The sequence below is a fragment of the Caretta caretta genome, chromosome 4 (assembly GCF_965140235.1).
Source record: "Caretta caretta isolate rCarCar2 chromosome 4, rCarCar1.hap1, whole genome shotgun sequence".
In the NCBI taxonomy this organism is placed as follows: domain Eukaryota; kingdom Metazoa; phylum Chordata; order Testudines; family Cheloniidae; genus Caretta; species Caretta caretta.
In genome coordinates, this window is record NC_134209.1 from 105,274,173 (window position 1) to 105,296,356 (window position 22,184).

A 22,184-nucleotide genomic window follows, 5' to 3' on the forward strand; every position below is an offset into this window, starting at 1 on the left:
TACTAATGCAAGATGTATACAGTGTGTAGAATATTTTATTAATTTCTATAATGCCATAAACATGTATGACACTTTACAGAAAAAATAAGGCATGGCTGGCCCCTGTCTTGGGGTCAACTCACTGCTGGTTGTGCCTCTTCCTGACGATCCTTGGGATTAGCTCTTCCAGCTGCTGCATCCTCCTCTGGCGGTATCTCTTCATTGTCCTCTTGTCCTGCTGCCCCCTCACTCCAGGAACTTCAGCCTTCTCCATGACTCGGCCCTCCGAGTGGGTCACCATATGTATTCCCCTTCCTGGGGTGATGTAACAAAATCTTTCTCCGACAAACTGTCCCAGGCAGCCTGCTGTCCTCTGCTTGGCCTGTGCCACATCTGCAGTGGCTGGTAGGAGAACTAGTGTAAAACCAGTGTAAATGGTTTTGTATATCTAGTTTATTACCCAAATTATACAATATTTCATCCCTTTTTAGATCACCAATTAAAATAAGTACATCTCCTGCAACTTCAATACTCCAATTGGAATGCTGATATATAGAAATCCTATAACCAAGTTCTGTAAAATTTCCATTTCCCAATTTTAAGCAGCCCATTATTTTATGATACTCATGCAATATATTAAAACAAGCAACTTAGAAAATAGTTATATATACACACTGGACATCAATAAGTTAAATCTAGAAATTAGATGAAGGCCTTCCAAAGGGAGCAGTGAGGGTAAAAGCCTAATTTGTTTTAAGACTGAGCTTGATAAATTTATGGAAGGAATGGTATAATGAGATTGCCTATAATGGCATATGGCCCATCCATGAACTATTAGCAAATGTCTCCAATGGCTGGAGATGGGACAGGAAATGGGGAGGGCTCTGAGGTATTACAGAGAATTCTTTCCCAGCTGTCTTGCCCACATGATCATCATATTTGGGATCAGGAAGGAATCCTATCCCAGATCAGATTGTAAGAGACGCTGGGGGGTTTCGCCCCCCTCAGCAGCAAGGAGTGTGGGTTACTTGCTGGTTTGAACTGGAGCAGTGGTTCTCCACTGTGGTCCACTGCTTCTTCAGGAAAAGCCCCTGGCAGGCTGGGCCAGTTTGTTTACCTGCTGTGTCTGCAGGTTCAACCAATCGCAGCTCCCACTGGCCGCGGTTCGCCACTCCAGGCCAATGGGGGCTGCGGGAAGGGCAGCCAGCACATCCCTCAGCCCGCACTACTTCCCGCAGCCCCCATTGGCTTGGAGCGGCGAACTGCGGCCAGTGGGAGCTGCGATCGGCTGAACCTGCAGATGCGGCAGGTAAACTAACCAGCCCGGCGCACCAGGGGCTTTCCCTGAACACGCAGTGGCCCACAGTTGAGAACCACTGAACTAGAGTAAATGATGGATTCTCTGTAACTTGAAGTCTTTAAATCAAGATTTGAGGACTTCACTAACTCAGCCACAGGTTCTGGGCCTACTACAGGAGTGTGTATGGGGGTCAGGTTATATGGCCTGAGATATGCAGGAGGTCAGACTAGATTATCATGATGATCCCTTCTGGCCTGAAAGTCAATGAGTTATTGTCTTCAATTCCCAAACCACTCTTTTTAAAAAAGTAATAGCTCATCTCACTAAGTCTCAGACATGGTCATCGTTTTGTTTTAAAATAGGAAAATGAATCCTTCGAAACCACTGTTGACTGAGACGTTGCCTCTGAAGTCACTTTTGATAATGCTGCCAGGCAGGCAGTCATGTGAGATTTCTTCAGAGTTAGTAATTTTTTAAATCTCCTTAAGTTTTTAAAGTAATACACACTAGCACACATGAGAGCTGGCAGGTAAGAAATTATTTCTATGGTGATACCAAAAGTGAGCTCAAATTGTATTTATTTCTGTCACTTCAAATTAATGTTAGTTCACCTTGAGAAACTACGCATCTAAGTTTGAGGCTCTAGAGTTTACCATTCGTTATTTCAATTTAGTACTTCTAACAAAAAAAAATAGAGATTTACTTTAATCAATATTATAAATCTTTTTTTCCCCAGAATGTCAAACTTTGAGCAATCTGAATCAGACTTTTACCAGTCTAACTATGCCACTGATATTCAAGATCAAGGTTATAGCAATTCAGGGGCCCATGAAAATCTTTATGGAAGCCAAAAGTAAGTACTCCATGTAAGAAGAAAATATTGATTTATTTTAAAAAAGGGGGGTTTCATTTAGCAACAAAGTACAATGTCTAATTGCCAGAAATGATGTCAAAATGTTCAATGGCATTTAAGGTCTCATGTGACTAGCCAAATGGATGCAGTAGCAATAGAAAGACAGAGAACATTTCCCTCCTCCTCCCCACCCCCGCTCCTCCCGCACAGGTGGGACTATTTAGTCTTTCCTAGAGAGAGAGGCTCTGATAAAAGGAAAACTCTGGGAGGTTCCCATCACCAAGTTTTCCAAAAATGATGCTGTCATAGCAGATGGGATTTTTGCCCATGTCCCCCCTTAATCAGAGAGTTTGTAGAGGCAAGGTGATCCACTAAAAGCCAGGTTAATCACTCTCCCCCATTCCCTTTGGGCTCCCTGACAGCACAACTCCTTTGGATTCCCCTAGCCGCCACTGTTTATGGGACACACCCCACAAGCCCTTTCCCTGCTGCCTTCAGCCAATCATTTTCCCATCTCCATATCCCCAACACTATTGCAGCTAAATGGAATGATGCCAGGGAAACAATTAAGTCCCCCAGTCTGCACAAGTGATCCAAGGATCAGGCCCCCTCTACCTTGATTTGAGGACTTCAATAGCTCAGACATAGGTGAGAGGTTTATTGCAGGAGTGGGTGGGTAAGATTCTGTGACCTGCATTGTGCGGGAGGTCAGACTAGATGATCATAATGGTCCCTTCTGACCTTAATATCTATGAATCTATGTTGAAATTCACAGGGAATAAGAATGGTTTGTGGGTTAAGACTGGGGATCAGGGGATCTGTGATCAACTCCCAACTCTGCCACTTACCTCCTGGGTGACCTTGAGCTAATCACTTTATTCTCTCTGTACCTCATGCCACATGAGCAACATGGCTTTTCCCCACCTTTTGTCTATCTTCACTATCTAGAGTGTAAGGTCTCTGGGGACACTATATATATATGTGCAGTGCTATATATAAGCCCAATGAGGGCTTAGTTTTAGCTGGGGCCTCTAGGCATTACAGGAATACAAGTACACTACATAATAATAATTAGGAAATAATTAGGCTTCATGTTATTAATACTGATTTTTAATCACACATTGCTAGAACTTTTTACAGGTGTTTAAGAAAAACATACATTCAGATATAATTATATATATTCCATTAAAATAGATAAATAAATTGAAGGTGTCATTGAGGCTATAAAGTTTAAAAAAAAAATCAGGTTGACCTTGCAACCTTAAATGCCCTAGTGTGTGCCTGTATTATGATCATTTGTAATCATGAAATTAAAGATAATTTTATCCTGGGGACCCCTTCCTTATTCAGTGTGCAGGGTACAATGAAAGAGGAAGGAGTGCAGTGTATTTAGGTAGGGAGGGAGCTGGTAGTCTGATCACAAAGGAAATACACCAGTGGACAGCTTTGGGTTATTGTGAGGTTGATTGTCACAAGTTGCCTGTTTGACTGACTAGTACTTACCCAGATGTCTAACTGTACTTATTGTTGTAGGTGCCAGGCACAGGATTCACCTCAACCTGGTGCTTTTGTCCCTCTAGAAATGCTTTCGTCTTCTCAAAGTTACATAGGCCAGATTTTGCACCCAACATACAATCCAGAGTTTTTATCTCACTCTAGTTATGCTGACAGTTTTGATGAAGAACCTCCTTTGCTAGAAGGTAAAGAATTAAAATATTAACTTTGTGTGGCTACATATATATATATATATATCGTTCTCTTTGTTAACTCATGAAAGTCACTAGAGAAATATTAATATCCAGCAGAGCCACCGCCCCCAATAGTTAGACTTGATATTAGCCTGTACCTCTCCATCACTTCAACCAAGATCCCTGAATCCTGCAGGATGGACATCTGCCAGAAGCTGGATCCTGCAGTTCTTGCACACTCCAAATACCCATTAGTGGGGATTTCAGGATCAGGTTTAGAGAAGAAAAAAGGGAGAGTGTGTCCAAGGTCTTGCATTGCATCCATGTAGGCAGATCTTTGTACCAGGGCCCAGATCCGAGCCACATATTAATAGGTATTAGGTATTGTCCTAAACTGGAAGTAATATTAAATCCCCTAGCCTCTTCAAAATAAATACAAACAACCAAACCTCACCTCATTTACATTTGTATTAGCATACCTTGTCTCAAAACCAGACTTTTTACAAATTCACTTGGTAAGCTTTTGTATAAGAACTGTAACTTTTGGCTAGTTGACAACACACAATCAAAATCCTTACTTGTGCATTTTAAGAAATAATAATCAATCCTAGACTGTCAAATCAGAAAAATTTACTGTTGATTTGTTATCTTGTATTTCTAACATAGACACATGTTTATGATTGGAAGGGCAGTGCCACAATTTGCATAGAAAACAAAAGTATTAATTCATTTTTATGGCCCATAGATCATATACTTTACTACCACTAGGTGACAGCATAACAATAAATTTTGTATTCCGGCTTCATAGCAATTTTCCCCCTCTGTATTTATATCCCACAATAAGACATCATGTGAGGGTACTTATAATTAATAAACATGTATTATAATATAGTTTGCATACCTAGTCATAAATTTACTAGTTAAAAAGACTTAAGGCTGCTTATTTCAGTGGAAAACTGGAGAAAGTTTGTGCACCCTGCATACCTTCAGCTAGTTGACCATTAGACTGTAAAAGAGGTGCTGTTTATTATAAACAAGGTATGTTCAAGTCTTAATACTTTTAGCTAATGAACAGGTGAAGATTTCTTTCTATTTACAGAAATATTGCTGCTTTATAAGTAACAAATAGATAAGGGTAAAACTGGACTTGTTTGTCACTGATTCAACATAATGAAGCAAAGTAAATTCTAGGCACATTCAGCCTGATCCTGCACCATTGAGGTTAATGGGATTTTTACCATTGACTTCCATAAGAGCCAGATTGTTGTGCCTATTGTAAATAGAATGTAGAAGTCCCAAACCTGCAAGCAGCAAGCACCACACGCAGTTAACAAGGCTGTTTTGATCCACAAAGTTCCAGAGGTGTTCAGATCTGGGGTGTGGGTCAGGCCCATTTCCAGTTAAAATTTATATTTACAGTAGCATAATTAGAAAGAGTATAGACGGTATATCTGGTCTCAGTGTTCTCTCTCAAAAAAAATGGGCTGGCAGAGTGCAAGACTTGGACATCTGCTTTTTGAATTGGGTGTTGGTCCCACAAATGCGAGCTATCCAATTCCAATATTGTCCTAACCCGCACTGGAGCATTACAGGAAAAAAGTTATTCCTGAGAGTTTGAATATTTCTGCAGAGATTAAGGATGAAATCCTGGCCCCACTGAAGTCAATGACAAAACTCCCATCGATTTCAACGGGGAAGGATTTCATCCAATATTGAGTAATCCACAGGAATAATTGTGTAAGTGCAAAAAGCCCATAAAACCATACATAAGTTATTTTTGCTTTTCCTCCAAGGGAAGTGTGTCATGTTTTTAAATGCCTCTAGCAATACAGCATTAAGACACTTCTCTTGTCAGATTTCCACAATTAAAGCATGTATCTCTGATGTCCTTGATGTTCTAAAAAGCCTTGAATTCTGCAGTTACTGCTGATCAGCATATTATTTGAGGTCTCCATTAATAAGATTTTAGAAACATATATATTGTAAAAATAGGAAAACCAAACATTATGTGGACAGTGTTGTCAGTATTTTTGGTCTATCACATAAGATTCAATTTAATAAATTAATTATCCCAGCTTGAAGTCAGAATTCAGTCCTAAAGACACTGTATGAGAAGCTGGAATCAGAATACATTCTACTGCACTCTTATTTCCTTGTGGAAAAAAAAAAAAGCGGCTCATTTTGTTACTTTGGACTTGTGGTATCTAGTGGATTTGTATATAAAGGCTTCTAAAAATCATGGATAATTATGGAACTTTCCTTTTGCAGAACTTGGGATTAATTTTGATCACATATGGCTGAAAACATTAACAGTTCTAAACTCAATAAAACCAGTGGATGGCAGCATTATGAATGAGACAGACCTGACTGGGCCCATGGTTTTCTGTTTGGCCCTTGGAGCGACACTGCTACTGGTACAGTAAGGCAGAAGTCATGAGATTGTAAAGTTCATAACTGTAAAATAACAACTATGTGCAGTTTTGGAAGATGCTGAGCAGGTACAAAATGAAAAAGTTATGATGAGATAACTGGCTCTGTGGATGAAGGGAAAGCAGTGGACATGTTGTTCCTTGACTTTAGCAAAGCTTTTGACACGGTCTCCCACACTATTCTTGCCAGCAAGTTAAAGAAGTATAGGCTGGATGAATGGACTATAAGGTGGATAGAAAGCTGGCTAGATTGTCGGGCTCAACAGGGTAATGATCAGTGACTCCATGTCTAGTTGGCAGCCGGTATCAAGTGGAGTGCCCCAAGGGTCAGTCCTGGGGCCAGTTTTGTTCAATATCTTCATAAATGATCTGGAGGATGGTGTGGATTGCACCCTCAGCAAGTTTGCAGGTGACGCTAAACTGGGAGGAGAGGTAAATACGCTGGAGGGTAGGGATAGGATACAGAGGGACCTAGACAAATTGGAGGATTGGGCCGAAAGAAATCTGATGAGGTTCAACAAGGACAAGTGCAGAGTCCTGCACTTAGGACGGAAGAATCCCATGCACCGCTACAGACTAGGGACCGAATGGCTCGGCAGCAGTTCTGCAGAAAAGGACCTAGGGGTGACAGTGGACGAGAAGCTGGATATGAGTCAACAGTGTGCCCTTGTTGCCAAGAAGGCCAATGGCATTTTGGGATGTATAAGTAGGGGCATTGCCAGCAGATCGAGGGACGTGATCGTTCGACACTGGTGAGGCCTCATCTGGAGTACTGTGTCCAGTTTTGGGCCCCACACTACAAGAAGGATGTGGAAAAATTGGAAAAAGTCCAGCGGAGGGCAACAAAAATGATTAGGGGACTAGAACACATGACTTATGAGGAGAGGCTGAGGGAACTGGGGATGTTTAGTCTTCAGAAGAGAAGAATGAGGGGGGATTTGATAGCTGCTTTCAACTACCGGAAAGGGGGTTCCAAAGAGGATGGCTCTAGACTGTTCTCAGTGGTAGCAGATGACAGAACAAGGAGTAATGGTCTCAAGTTGCAGTGGGGGAGATTTAGGTTGGATATTAGGAAAAACTATTTCACTAGGAGGGTGGTGAAGCACTGGAATGCGTTACCTAGGGAGGTGGTGGAATCTCCTTCCTTAGAAGTTTTTAAGGTCAGGCTTGACAAAGCCCTGGCTGGGATGATTTAATTGGGGATCGGTCGTGCTTTGAGCACAGGGTTGGACTAGATGACCTCCTGAGGTCCCTTCCAACCCTGATATTCTATGATTCTATTCTATGATCTATGAAATGTTTCTTCAGCATCTATTGAGAGTGGATATAAGAACATCTTTTTGCTGTACAGCTTGTATATACAGTATTTAAATATAAAATTACACTTTGATGTAACACAGGTAAAATGCTTTCAATAAAAGTATAAGAGCAGGGCACATTTTCTGGAGGCTTCATATATGCCTATATATATATATATATATATATAGAGAGAGAGAGAGATTTTATACAATGTATGTGTCAAGGAGACTCCACTCACTCACAAGGAATCCACCACATGGAGCAGTTTGCAGGGTCAAGACCTAAGTTGCAATACTGCCAACTCTAGCAATTTTAACGTGACTCTAGCGATATTGGGTTTTTTTACCTGTCTCATGAAAACATGATGAAAGGTGCCAAGTCACGAATTCCCCCTTATTCAAAATGGCACCATCTCCTATTATTGTCAAAGGGGCTGAAAAAAGCAAGATGGCCACCATTTCCCTACAGTCTGTCTGCATGTGGAAGTGAGACTTCTCTCAACAAGGTTTGCTGCCACCTCCCCCTGTTTCCAGTGAGATTGAAGCCATCCCCACAGGCAAAATAGCTGCCACTTTGTGGTTCAAGAAGCTAAACAAGACCCAAGGACTGTGAGGAGCAGCAGAGACACTGTGAAAGTTGGATGGGGAGAGTGAGGAGAGGCAGAGCACTGCGGAAAACAGGAAGAAGGTTTAGGAGTTGCAAGGGAATAGGGTAAAGAGGGGTTTGGGGGGAAGAGGGAGGCTGAGGGAGGTGCAGAGGACAGTGATGGAGTGGAAGATTGAGGGGATAGAATGGTAGCTCCCCCAGCCTCAGGGCAGGGTAAGAGGAGTAAGAGGTAAGAGGAGTCCCCTCTGAGCAGCCAGGGGAAGTCAGCATTGCCAACTCATGTAGATGGTTCGCGAATCACAGGATTTTGGAGGGATGATGTGAGAAGCTCCTCTGATCCCGTGATTTTCAGAGCTGGGCAGAGTTGTGTGTAAAAGCCTTGGAGCTAAGGACACAGACTTGTCCTGCCACTGAGTCCTGCCTTCCTGTGTGAGCTTATAGCAAAGAAAGGGTCCTGTGGCAGAAGGAGGCAGGGGAAGGGTGAAGTCAGAGAAGGGGTGCTGCTGGGCCCCAGGTAGAGAAGTCAGGGGGCAGCAAGAGGCAGCAATAGGAAACAGATGGCAGTTCCCTTATCTTAGGGGTGAGGAGAGGGTAAGTGAAGTCTATATTTGAGCAGCCAGGGAGGCATGCAATTTTGTGTGCATTAAAGGTTGGCTTTTCAGCCTGCAGTTATCACACACACATTGGCAGAGGAATAGAGGAGAGTTAAAGTCAAAAGACAGCTGAAAAATGTGATTTGATAATGGTTATTTTACAATTTCATGCTTTTTTTGGGCCAGTCTCATGATTTTTGAGAATCTGACTCATGATTTTCGATCTGTGGGGTTTGGGCCACACTGAAATTGGAATGAGACTAGGAAGATATTCCAGCATGAATATATCCTCAGTTTTGTTGCTATTGCAAATGGACCTCTCTCACTATTATTGTGGGGAAGGAAAGAATTCTTGAAAATCTCTCCTTGTGCAGCTAGCAGTCAGTCAGTATGAAAATGTGAACAATCTTCAAAATACCTTAGTTTTCAAAATTCGCCATACTTGTCAATTAATGTTGGTAGTACTTTTTTTCAGATGTCCTTGCAAGCGTAAAAAATGGGCTGTATTTAAACTTCTTCCCTTCTTTCTTATTTCCCGTCCCCCATCTCCTGCCTTACCCCTCTCTACTAACTAGCTGTTTGATAGCAGGAAAGCTGAACAAGAAGCTACCAAAGACTCCTAATTCAACCATTGATCAGAGACAATGGGGATCCCCTTTGCTACTAAAGCATTGCACTGGTTGTTGGCAACTGTTTATCAGAAAGGGAGTGAAAACGCGTGGCAATTTTGAGGAATGGAGTGCTTCCCTAGCAATGGGGCACTCTAATTCAGGGGGTGGCAGGGAGGCTCTAATTCTCTATTTCCTCTATGATAAACTGCTGAATCAGAACACTCTTACAGATCCTAGGAATATTTGTGGAGTGCCTTGAACATGCAAACTTCAATATAAATAGCGAGTATTGTTATTTATATCAATGAAAAAGCTGAAGGGAAGGAGGCAGAAGAGTGAGGAGGGAAAGTAAGGAAACAACAGGAAAAGAGAGTGGAGGCCAGGTAGAAGAAGGCCATAGGAGAAATGCTATTAAATCCTATGACTACACCCAGAAAACTGGTGGGAAATGCCAGAAAAAAGGAGAGGAGGAAAGAAAATATTCATTATTTTGTTGTTTTTTCAGTTATTGCATCCCCACCTTTTTTTATAGCAAATGTTACTAAAATACTATATTCTAAAACATCATTAGAAATGTAGGCACTGAGACTGCTCATCCTGAGGTGTAGAAATACGAGGCCTGATTCACCCGTTACCCCAGTTTTAGGCCAGTGTGACTCAGAGGTGAAAGTAAGCTGGTACGCCCTGGTACGGCATACTGGTGCGCCGTACCGGGACCGGCTTTCCCAGATGGCAATTTAAAGCTCTGGGGTAGCGGCGGCGGGGCTCCGGCAGGGATTTAAAGGGCCGGGGCGGTAGCGGCGGCTGGAGCCCCAGGGCACTTTAAATCCCTGATGGAGCCCAGCCGACCCTACCCCAGGGCTTGGGCAACTGGGCTCAGGCGGGGATTTAAAGGGCTTGGGGCTCCAACAGCCGCTACCACAGCGGAGCCCCAGGCCCTTTAAAGCTCTGCCACAGCCCAGAGCCCTGGGGTAGTGGCAGCCGGGATCCCCCAGGGCTCCTCAGTGATTTAAAGGGCCCAGGGTTCTGCTGTGGTAGCAGCAGCTGGAGCCCTGGGCCCTTTAAATTGCCCCTGACCCCAGGGCTCCCAGCTGGAGCCCCAGGCCCTTTAAATCAAGATTTAAAGGGCCCAGGGATTTAAAGCCCTGCCTCTTCCAGTTAAGGCCACGCCCCCTGCTCAGGACTCTCGCGTACCGGTAAGTCCTTTAACTTACTTTCACCCCTGCTGTGACTCCAATGAATGAGTGAAACTGTAATAAAGCGATAGTGAATCAGGGCCAATGGGCAGATTGAGGCACGAACCATCCTTTTGTTCTGTGTAAAGTGTGTAGGACAATGGGGCCCTAGTCAATGACTAGGGCTCCTAGGAATTACAGTCATGCTAATGATAAGGTTCAGTAAACAAAAAATGGTTCAAATCCATATGGCTGTGCCAGACTATTGTCAAAACTTCTGACCTGTAAGAATGCAGGATTTCATATGCCATCTAACAATTTCAAGTTGTTTGGTTTTATCTCTGATATATTTGAATGCTGAACTGGCTTTTCAGCCTTGCAAGCTGTGGTATACCTCTGAATGAAATAATTCTCTTATAATAGGAATAGTAACATAATTTAACTGAAGGCTTGTTCCAGAAAATAATTTATAAATTACATTTTGTTTTAAGCTTATTGCTATGGAAAAGTTCTTCAAATGGTAGCCTTTCTTTTGAAGATTAGTAAAAAAGGAAGGACACTAGTAAGGATTGTGAGAGTGGAAGTAATGCCTGATTCTCCTCTCATGCAGGCAACTCCATTACAGTTAGAGGTGACAGACAGCAGAATCAGACCCAGAGGCCTTGGGTCTCCACTGCTCTGCACCGTGCGTACTCACGTTCGTGGAGAGTGGGTATAAAATGCCACCAAATCAAACTTCTGCATTCACTTGCACAAGTGGTAGCATTTTATACTCACTTTACACAGGTCTGAGAACACAAGATGAAAGGCAGTGGAGAATCCAGGCCCAAGATTTTTATTTTATTTTAATTTTGTTCCTTCCACAAGACTGAGTGCACTAAATTTAACACATCCCAGTTCAAATTCTGCCAAACTAGTAGGGCCTGATTCTGATCTCATGTACTTTGGGACTATCCCCATTGAAGTCAGGGGAGCTACACTGGTGCAAAAATGGTGTGAGAAGAAAATCAGGGCCATCACCTTCAGTTATATCCTCTTTTTTTCCCTCCTTTCTACTGCACCAGACATAAATTCTCTGTAAATCAAACAGTGCTCGAAGTGGAATTTTCATTTAGCTGCTAACCTCCCTTCTTTTGTCTCTGTCATAGTAATTTGTTAATCTTAGATTAAGCTTCTAAGTAGGGCTGTGTCAATTAATTAAATACTCTGAAACAATATAAAATATTAGTTGATGATTGTTGTTACATGCTGTATTGCAGACAGATGCATCAGTTGATCTCTAAAAACTATTGCCCAAACCAATTGGAAATGTTAAACCTATTAAAAACCTGCAATGACTCCAATGGTAGTTGTTAGTAATCTGATGTAACAATTAGGGTTTTAAAAATATGCATATATTTTAGGTTAATATGAAAGGGCTATAACAGAAGCTTGAGAAGAGGTAAGGTGCCCTAACCAATATCAGCATGGTCTATATCAGGATGGAGAAAGATACAGTATTCTACACTGGAGCCAGAGGTGTAATTTCCAGCTGGTGTAGACGTAACTGCGCTAGTTCTGATCAAGCTATCGCACTAAAAATAACAGTGTAGCCGCGGTGGTGAGTTGGGTTAGTTCTTGGATAGACTCATACTTCAGAAGGCTAGCTGCCTGTGACACTGCAGCTACACTTCTACTTTTAGCACACTAGCTTGATGCGAGCTAATCTGGGTATGTCTAATTGAACTGGAAACTATACCTTCCATCTCCCATGTAGATATACTGTCAGTAATGAGATATAGAGCTTTTTACTTCTTGGTCACTGTTTCAAATCTGGCACAGATCAGTGGTGCCTGCAGCTTGTTGCTACCTAATCTAAAGACTGTTGATTGGACTATTGGAAATGATGGTGGTGAGGTCAGTGCAATTTCTATTCTAATCTAATCCATATAGGTACTTATACCATGCTCATCACCGTAGTATCTGAGCACATTCCCGGAATGTGTTAAGCAAAATGACTAACATCTCTCATGTTTGTTCTTTCATCGTCTCTCCAGGGGGAGAATTGTGTGTTCAGTAGAATATCTTATTTGGGATTTTTTTACGATCTATACAAATGTATTTTATTTTTATATATATATAGTATACTCATGTTGGAGTATGTTTATGTTTAGAAAGCAAGGTCAAAGAAATGTGCCTTTCACTTGGAGTGGAAGGTGGTGTGGTTTGTGATGGCCCTTAGTTCCTTGAGGAGTTAGTTCTACAATCTTGAGCCAGCCTCTAAGAAAGTTCTGCCTCCTGCATAGACAAGCTTTATCCTTATGGTAAGAAGTTCCATTGTGCCAGAGGCGCAAATTTGATGACCTTGGGCTACAACCCAGAACTCTAATTCCTAAAAAAACAGGTGTCAAAATCTCAATACTACCCCAACTGTCAGCATTCAGTCCACTTGTTAGCAGCCTGAGAGGTCAAACATTTCATGTGGAATGGGTACTGAGCTATTCTCTCACAGCTAGAGGTGATTCATCAAAATTAGAATTGGAACGTCATGAGTAAATTTGTCCTGTGGCTGCTGCCTGTATTGTACTTGCTTTGTGGATAAATTAGAAGATATGTCTCCAGAGCTGTCAGGCCAGGTACCTTTCACAAGCATTACATTCACTAAAAAGAAATTCTGAAAAAGAGCTGGAGAATCACTCTCTAAATGGAGCAAAAAAAGATTTGCTGATGGTTACTGGAAAGATTAATGTGGCAGAGAACATATACCATGAAGAAGCAGAGTCACAATACTTTGTGCTATACATGCTAGGGTTGGGTTCAGAAGCAACAGTGACTTTCCTATCATAGCCAAGGGAAGGAAGGGATAAATTCACCCTGAAATTCAACATACATCCCCCAAAGGTTCACAAACTTATCAAGCCTGGTCAGAGTTTAGGGTTTGTAGGGGAAAGAGACTCCAAGTCTTGCCAAGTATGGTGTTTTGTTATGAAAGATTCAAACTGCTGTAATGAAAGGGTACATGATGTCCCCAATGCACAAAGGAAAACAGAAGTGTTGCTATCTACTAAACAGATTGTGTCCTTGGTAATTTTTAAGAAAACAATGATACATAATTACAAAAAAGTAGGTTTCAGAGGAACAGCCGTGTTAGTCTGTATTCGCAAAAAGAAAAGGAGTACTTGTGGCACCTTAGAGACTAACCAATTTATTTGAGCATGAGCTTTCGTGAGCTACAGCTCACTTCATCAGATGTTTACCGTGGAAACTGCAGCAGACTTTATATACACACAGAGAATATGAAACAATACCTCCTCCCACCCCACTGTCCTGCTGGTAATAGCTTATCTAAAATGATCAACAGGTGGGCCATTTCCAGCACAAATCCAGGTTTTCTCACCCTCCACCCCCCCACACAAATTCACTCTCCTGCTGGTGCTAGCCCATCCAAAGTGACAACTCTTTACATAATCAAGTCGGGCTATTTCTTGCATAGATCAAGGTTTTCTCACATCCCCCCCACCCCCATACACACACAAACTCACTCTCCTGCTGGTAATAGCTCATCTAAACTGACCACTCTCCAAGTTTAAATCCAAGTTAAACCAGAACATCTGGGGGGAGAGGGGGGTAGGAAAAAAACAAGAGGAAACAGGCTACCTTGCATAATGACTTAGCCACTCCCAGTCTCTATTTAAGCCTAAATTAATAGTATCCAATTTGCAAATGAATTCCAATTCAGCAGTTTCTCGCTGGAGTCTGGATTTGAAGTTTTTTTGTTTTAAGATAGCGACCTTCATGTCTGTGATTGCGTGACCAGAGAGATTGAAGTGTTCTCCGACTGGTTTATGAATGTTATAATTCTTGACATCTGATTTGTGTCCATTTATTCTTTTACGTAGAGACTGTCCAGTTTGACCAATGTACATGGCAGAGGGGCATTGCTGGCACATGATGGCATATATCACATTGGTGGATGTGCAGGTGAACGAGCCTCTGATAGTGTGGCTGATGTTATTAGGCCCTGTGATGGTGTCCCCTGAATAGATATGTGGGCACAATTGGCAACGGGCTTTGTTGCAAGGATAAGTTCCTGGGTTAGTGGTTCTGTTGTGTGGTATGTGGCTGTTGGTGAGTATTTGCTTCAGGTTGCGGGGCTGTCTGTAGGCAAGGACTGGCCTGTCTCCCAAGACTTGTGAGAGTGTTGGGTCATCCTTTAGGATAGGTTGTAGATCCTTAATAATGCGTTGGAGGGGTTTTAGTTGGGGGCTGAAGGTGACGGCTAGTGGCGTTCTGTTATTTTCTTTGTTAGGCCTGTCCTGTAGTAGGTAACTTCTGGGAACTCTTCTGGCTCTATCAATCTGTTTCTTTACTTCTGCAGGTGGGTATTGTAGTTGTAAGAAAGCTTGACAGAGATCTTGTAGGTGTTTGTCTCTGTCTGAGGGGTTGGAGCAAATGCGGTTGTATCGCAGAGCTTGGCTGTAGACGATGGATCGTGTGGTGTGGTCAGGGTGAAAGCTGGAGGCATGCAGGTAGGAATAGCGGTGAGTAGGTTTCCGGTATAGGGTGGTGTTTATGTGGCCATTGTTTATTAGCACTGTAGTGTCCAGGAAGTGGATCTCTTGTGTGGACTGGACCAGGCTGAGGTTGGTGGTGGGATGGAAATTGTTGAAATCATGGTGGAATTCCTCAAGGGCTTCTTTTGCATGGGTCCAGATGATGAAGATGTCATCAATATAGCGCAAGTAGAGTAGGGGCTTTAGGGGACGAGAGCTGAGGAAGCGTTGTTCTAAATCAGCCATAAAAATGTTGGCATACTGTGGGGCCATGCGGGTACCCATAGCAGTGCCGCTGATCTGAAGGTATACATTGTCCCCAAATGTGAAATAGTTATGGGTAAGGACAAAGTCACAAAGTTCAGCCACCAGGTTAGCCGTGACATTATCGGGGATAGTGTTCTTGACGGCTTGTAGTCCATCTTTGTGTGGAATGTTGGTGTAGAGGGCTTCTACATCCATAGTAGCCAGGATGGTGTTATCAGGAAGATCACCGATGGATTGAAGTTTCCTCAGGAAGTCAGTGGTGTCTCGAAGGTAGCTGGGAGTGCTGGTAGCGTAGGGCCTGAGGAGGGAGTCTACATAGCCAGACAATCCTGCTGTCAGGGTGCCAATGCCTGAGATAATGGGGCACCCAGGATTTCCAGGTTTATGGATCTTGGGTAGTAGATAGAATATCCCAGGTCGGGGTTCCAGGGGTGTGTCTGTGCGGATTTGATCTTGTGCTTTTTCAGGAAGTTTCTTGAGCAAATGCTGTAGTTGCTTTTGGTAACTCTCAGTGGGATCATAGGGTAATGGCTTGTAGAAACTTGTGTTGGAGAGCTGCCGAGCAGCCTCTTGTTCATATTCCGACCTATTCATGATGACAACAGCACCTCCTTTGTCAGCCTTTTTGATTATGATGTCAGAGTTGTTTCTGAGGCTGTGGATGGCATTGCGTTCCGCATGGCTGAGGTTATGGGGCAAGTGATGCTGCTGGGCTAGCACCAGCAGGAGAGTGAATTTGTGTGGGGGGGTGGAGGGTGAGAAAACCTGGATTTGTGCTGGAAATGGCCCACCTGTTGATCATTTTAGATAAGCTATTACCAGCAGGACAGTGGGGTGGGAGGAGGTATTGTTTCATATTCTCTGTGTGTATATAAAGTCTGCTGCAGTTTCGACGGTAAACATCTGATGAAGTGAGCTGTAGCTCACGAAAGCTCATGCTCAAATAAATTGGTTAGTCTCTAAGGTGCCACAAGTACTCCTTTTCTTTTTACAAAAAAGTAGTACGGCATCCCCACTAACCAATCTAGTATGAAATGTCTAAAGTGACGGGCCTCCCACCACTTTTCTTGGGAGGCCCACAGCCTCACATCTCCTAATCCGACAGATTTTCCTGATATTTAACCAAAAGTTTAATTTAGTTGTTTTTATCTTCGGACTCCTAACACCTTCCTGAGTCTCCCTAACCATTTCCTGTCCTTCATTGGAGCCTGATTAGTACAGGAGAATTGAGTTCTGTATTTCTATCCATTCAATACAAATTAAAATATAAACTATTAATGAAAGATTTATCTTAGGATATTTTGATTTGAGGGGAGAAAAAATCCCAAAATACTGGCCTTGATTCTGATCACACATAAAATGGCATAACTGAAGTAAGTGTAAAATATGTATAAGCAGAAAGAGGATCACACCTCATGCTTTCATTCTGTTTCCTCCCAGTGTTTATGGTACATGTGTGCTGTTTTGTACTTACTCATATTTATTTCAGGCAGGAAAAGTTCACTTTGGCTATGTATATGGCATCAGTGCTGTTGGGTGCCTAGGAATACATGCTTTACTGAACCTGATGAGCATAGCAGGTGTCTCGTATGGCTGTGTTGCCAGTGTACTGGGCTACTGCCTGCTACCCATGGTGGTCCTGTCCAGCTGTGCAGTCTTCTTCTCACTACAGTAAGTATCAGAGTATTATGGCAGAACCCATAAGGATTACTATAATTTAGACTAGCGTTATACAAAGGTTTTTAATGCTAAGACTAGAGGATACTTTATATCGCTAAAAATTGGAAGGAAAATATCAGTACATGAAGGAACGAAAAAGAATGTTAGTATTTTCAGGTGGAAATGGACAAATTGTGTGTGTGTGAGAGAGAGGGTGTGTGTGTACTTTTAGTTCTAGAATGGTTCAGAGATCTGTCCCACTTTATATGAGCCCCAAAGTTTGGTGAATTTGGATAAATAGTTCCAGTTTGGAACTATCTTTATTTAAAATAAATTTGTGCTCAAAACCGAGGCTGGCTTTGATTTGACAGATCTCCTTTACTCTGTTTTTTGTTTTGTAAAACCACACCACTACTTGGTCAAATCCAGGTTTCAACTTTTTTGTACTAACCCTCCATGTTTGGGTAAATGGTTTTAGTACTGGCCCATCTCTAATTTCAACTGCCTTCAGCAACATAAATCTACTATCCTCTGTGACACTGGCAGTCCAGGTGCCAACTCTTGCCAAGGCTATAGGCCTCAGCCAAGCACTGACAAATTCATTGCTGGAAACTAGCCTGTTTCACCTATGTGTTAGTATGGTTAAGATGGATATTGGCCTCATAACAATGTGTTTAGAATTTATTAAGTTGCTGCATACATTAACCTCGCTTATAACTTCTTCATCACCTGCTATAAGGTAATATTTAAGTTTTTGCTTTGTAACTGTAAAAAATGTTTGCTCTTAAACTGTGAACCCAGTCAGGAGGGAGTGTCTCCTGCCTATCAAAACTAAATGGGCCATCAAAATACAAAAACTTTGTTAATTGCCCTTTTGCACCCATGCAAAGACTATATGCAAAAGGGCTCATCCCATCAGCTTGAATTCTGGAAAGAAGGAAATAAAAATAACTGATAAAGAAAAATTTTAATCTTTTTTTCTGTTTCAACTCTCACAAGGCTGGAGCTACAAAACTGAAGCAGAAATCCCTGGGGTCAGTCTGTGTTAGCCCTAAAAGACATTCCGAGCTGACAGATTATTGTAACTCTCTCACCTTTTAAAACCATAAGACTAACTCATTTGTGTATTTGTGCTTGCCTGCTTTAACCTTGTAATGATCCTCATTTCTTTTCTTAGTTAATAAATCCTTTGATAGTTTACTATAGGATTGGCAACAAACATTGTCTTTGGTGTGAGATCTAAGGTACAACCTGACCTGGGGTGAGTGACTAGTCATTTGGGACTGGGAATAATCTGAATATTTTGTGATCTTTGGTGTATCATCTATCACTAAGTCCATCTTTCCTGGGTGGCAAGATAGATTGGAGTGCCCAAGGGGACTGTCTCTGACTCCATGGTAAGATTGTTATACTGCTTTAGGAGTTCACACTTGTTACTGGGTTCGTGAAATCTAATTATAGATTATACAACCAGTTTGGGGTCTCTGCCCTGTGTTTTAACAGTCTGCCCTGAGGTCAGTAGTGTTGTTGTATCTCTGTCGATCGCAGGATATTAGAAAGACAAGGTGGGTGAGGTAATATCTTTTATTGGACTAACTTCTGTTGGGGAGACAGATAAGCTTTCGAGTTTACACAGAGCTCTTCTTCAGGTCTGGGAAAAGTACTTACAGTGCCACAGTATGATCCCCGACCTGAAGAAGAGCTCTGTGTAAGCTCGAAAGCTTATCTGTCTCCCCAACAGAAGTTAGTCCAATAAAAGATATTACCTCACACATATTGCCCTGAAGTGCGCACTCATGGTTGTGAACCACTCCAGACAGCATCACATCCTCTCATTGCCATCCCTTGTCATGACCCAGCTCTGTTGTTACACCTATGAGAAATCAGCAAACCCTTAACGATTAGCCTAAGGTGCAATAGAGCAGGTGACTGAGGGGTAGTTGAGGCAACTCAGCAAAAAAGTACTATAATTAAAAAACTAATTGCAAGGTTCAAAAAAAATAGTATGACTATACATATATTGGACTGCCTGTTGGACTGTAAGCTCTTTAAGACAGGGTCTGTATCTGCCTCTGTACAGTGCCAAGAACAAGGAGGTCAGGGCCCTGACCGGAACCTCTGGGCACCACAGCAAAATAGATAATAAATAGTATCTCCCCACTTATTAAAACTTAAAGCCGATCTATTTTATTTCTATTTTGTTTTTAACACCAAAAAATATGGAATGTGCCTTGCATAGTTAGAAGACTGTAGCTAGAAAATGTAAATCTGCTCTCAGTTACTTTATTTAGAAAAGCACCAATTAAGTCTAAATATTGTTTTTCAGCAAATGTTTTTGTTGGCATAAGCATTTTTAGCACACTGACAGTGTCCTTGCCTCACATTTCCATGGATCTGTTATGGTCTATCCTGGCCATAATCCATGTATTCAAGAGTTTCTATGTTCTCCCTGACATGATGGACAGTCAGGGAACCCTCTGTTGTCTCAACAATATATATATATTTACTTGATTAGCCTGTTTAATAATCTGGATTTATAAAAGGTGCACATATGTATTTACAGTACAGATGGGGCTAACTCCAAAGCAGCTGTTACAGTTGATCAGGGTGCTGGTGTCTGCTTCAGAAAATCCCCAAGCACATACAGTACATTTGTAATACGCTGTAAACCTACTAAAAGTCTATCTTTAGAAATCCAAAAATATTTACAGTGGTAGCTCTTAAAACTTGCCAATTTTATCAGAAATAGATAAGATTACATCAGTATCTGCAATGTTCCCTTGTGCATCCTTACTTACAAAAGGAAATGCCTTCAATACTACAAATACTGAGGTCATCTAACTGCAAGCTATTAAAGGCAACTGGCAGTTTTCAAGGAAGCGTTTATTTGTTTTTTAAATACAGCTGATCAAAATCATCAGAGAAAACATTATAATATTGTTTTGTGATTTTTTTTTCTTCTTTGGTCAAAGTTTGAAATTTTGATTAAGCATTTTGTCAATTTCTAATTTTAAATTTTGTGAATAGCTTTAGTTTGGTCTCTTTTTCACAGAAAATTTACCTAAGATAAGTTACAGAGAGAATTCTGTAATTGGAACCGAGCTCATTCTCTTAGCAAAGATAGCTGTTAGGTCATAAACATGAAAATTGTCATTTTTTCATATTTTTGATGCAAAATTAGCAATTTCATTTTAACTTTGAATGAAACAAAATTTGGGATAAGGAGGGTGCAAAATGGCACAAAAGAAATGGCCAAAATTTTCATGGAAATATTTGTGAAACAAAATTCAGTTTTTCACAGGGCTACTCATGTCAATCTAAGATGGCAATGTGCCTAATCACAAGCTGATTACATTTTCTAGGGGTAATAGTGTCTGATAAGAATAGATTTAAATAAGCAGTTTGCTGATCTCCCTTCCTCATCCCTACCCCGAAAACCCTTCTTTAGACAAAATCCTTGAACAGAGTGAATATCCCATTTATTTGGGCTGTGTGCTAAGGTAAGTGAGCATGAGGCTGAAGAATGGAATCCTCGGGCCCAGTCTGCAGCAACTGGTGCACAGATGTGGGCCCATCTACAGGGTATGTGAAGACGTGGTCAGCAATTATTCTCCAACTTTGTGCTCTGGTCAGTAGCTCCATGCTGTGTGCAGATCCCAAGCACCTATCCTGGTACTAACCACAAATCCCCTTCCATGTTCCTGTGCAAATTGCTACCTCCGAGTTTGGCTCCATGGCACACAAATGCAGCCTGCCTGAATAGGCTCTGTTGTCCAGTCCTTCAATGCATCATAAGCACAGCATTTTCCTTGCATTTTGAGACTTTTGTGCTCCTGGAAGGTGCCTGAGGATTTGACCTTCATAGACACCACTGGCACCAGGGCCATACTGGTGCTAAACCATTTATTCCAGCAGAAATGTGCTGTTAGACTGAGAACTGAATCTTTAAGTGCAGCTAAGCAGCTCTTGGCTGACTGGGGGAAAAGGTGACTTTATGCCATCTTTCCATCACTATCAATCCTGGAGCCAGCCTGGAGTGGCCAATTTGGCCCCCAGTGCAAAGCAGAGCAGCCACAGTTCTACTCTAAATTGGACCAATTTCTCAACGCCCCCCAAAGTGCTATTATGCTAGATGGGAATTGCTACTGCACAGCATGCACCTGCTACATCCTTTCCTTCTCCTGACATGCTTCTAGTATGTGCTCTATGCCAGTGGGGCAGAGAAGGAATTATGTAAGAGCCAGTGTGAGTGATCACAAGTGTGTGATACAAGACATTGTCTTTTCTCAAGCTCATATTCCCTACCACACATGGCCTCTAGACCATGAGGCTGCCTTGGTAAAAAGTGCAAATCCATATAGCTCCATTTAAATCATAACATATTGTGCATGTTGCTTTTAGCTGCTGGGGACTTCTGTTCACTTTGAAATTTAAAAGCTCAGAGCCCAGTTTTGCTTACAGACCTGGACAAAGTAGTTGGAAGCTTGCTAGTCTTCCAAGTAATACCATTGACAGAGCTGTTGTTGCCATCTGAAATGGATCAATGCCATTTTGCTTGATGTTTTATTGTTTTAATTCACTGCTCAACCTTGACTTTCATTACATAAGTCATTCCTTGTTTGTTCCAGTGACTACTGCCGTATTAACAAGATCTTAGACATGAACTAGACTCTGATAAGATTTCATTCTGCACATGTTAACCAGTGGATTCCCCTTGTTTTATTTTTGCTTCATAGGGGGATACTTGGAACTTCCTTAGCTCTGATTATTATTGGATGGTGCAGTCTGTCAGCTTCCAAAATTTTTATCTCTGCATTAGCCATGGAAGGCCAGCAGCTTCTCGTGGCTTATCCCTGTGCTCTACTTTATGGACTCTTTGCACTTCTGACTGTTTTCTGAAATGTACTTTGTGGCAGCCTGATTATACTCTATTTGTGTGGGTGTTTTTACTTTTAGTCCTCCTAGATTCACATTAAACTCCATTAACAAAAAATAGATTGTGATTTACCTTTTATTTTCTTAATGGATGATGGATAAAGAAATAGAAACAGGGTGATAACTTTAATAATGACATTCTAAAAGTCTCAAATCTTAAACATTTTGCTCCGATACTAATAAAAATAAGGTATTTAGGGAGGAAATCTGCAAAATAAAATGTCATTTTAAAAAATGATTGTGTACTTGCAGGTTTCA

The 22,184-nt window shown here is 41.7% G+C and overlaps 1 protein-coding gene across 1 annotated transcript; it reads left to right on the forward strand.

Annotated features, from left to right (window-relative positions):
* Positions 1-2,015: 2,015 nt before the first annotated feature.
* On the forward strand, positions 2,016-21,890 carry YIPF7 (Yip1 domain family member 7). The gene is made up of 5 exons (XM_048848434.1): positions 2,016-2,132; positions 3,666-3,832; positions 6,089-6,234; positions 16,822-17,003; positions 21,728-21,890. Exons 1-5 carry the CDS (start codon positions 2,017-2,019, stop codon positions 21,888-21,890), a joined length of 774 nt encoding a protein of 257 aa, XP_048704391.1. The 5' UTR covers position 2,016.
* The last annotated feature ends 294 nt before the right edge of the window (positions 21,891-22,184 follow it).

Excerpts from the sequence above, each read along its gene's own strand:
- YIPF7 (XM_048848434.1), top strand. The coding sequence starts at position 2,017 with ATGTCAAACTTTGAGCAATCTGAATCAGACTTTTACCAGTCTAACTAT. Across the intron at positions 2,133-3,665 it reads AATCTTTATGGAAGCCAAAA|GTGCCAGGCACAGGATTCAC; the intron begins GTAAGTACTCCA and ends TTATTGTTGTAG. Across the intron at positions 3,833-6,088 it reads AGAACCTCCTTTGCTAGAAG|AACTTGGGATTAATTTTGAT; the intron begins GTAAAGAATTAA and ends TTCCTTTTGCAG.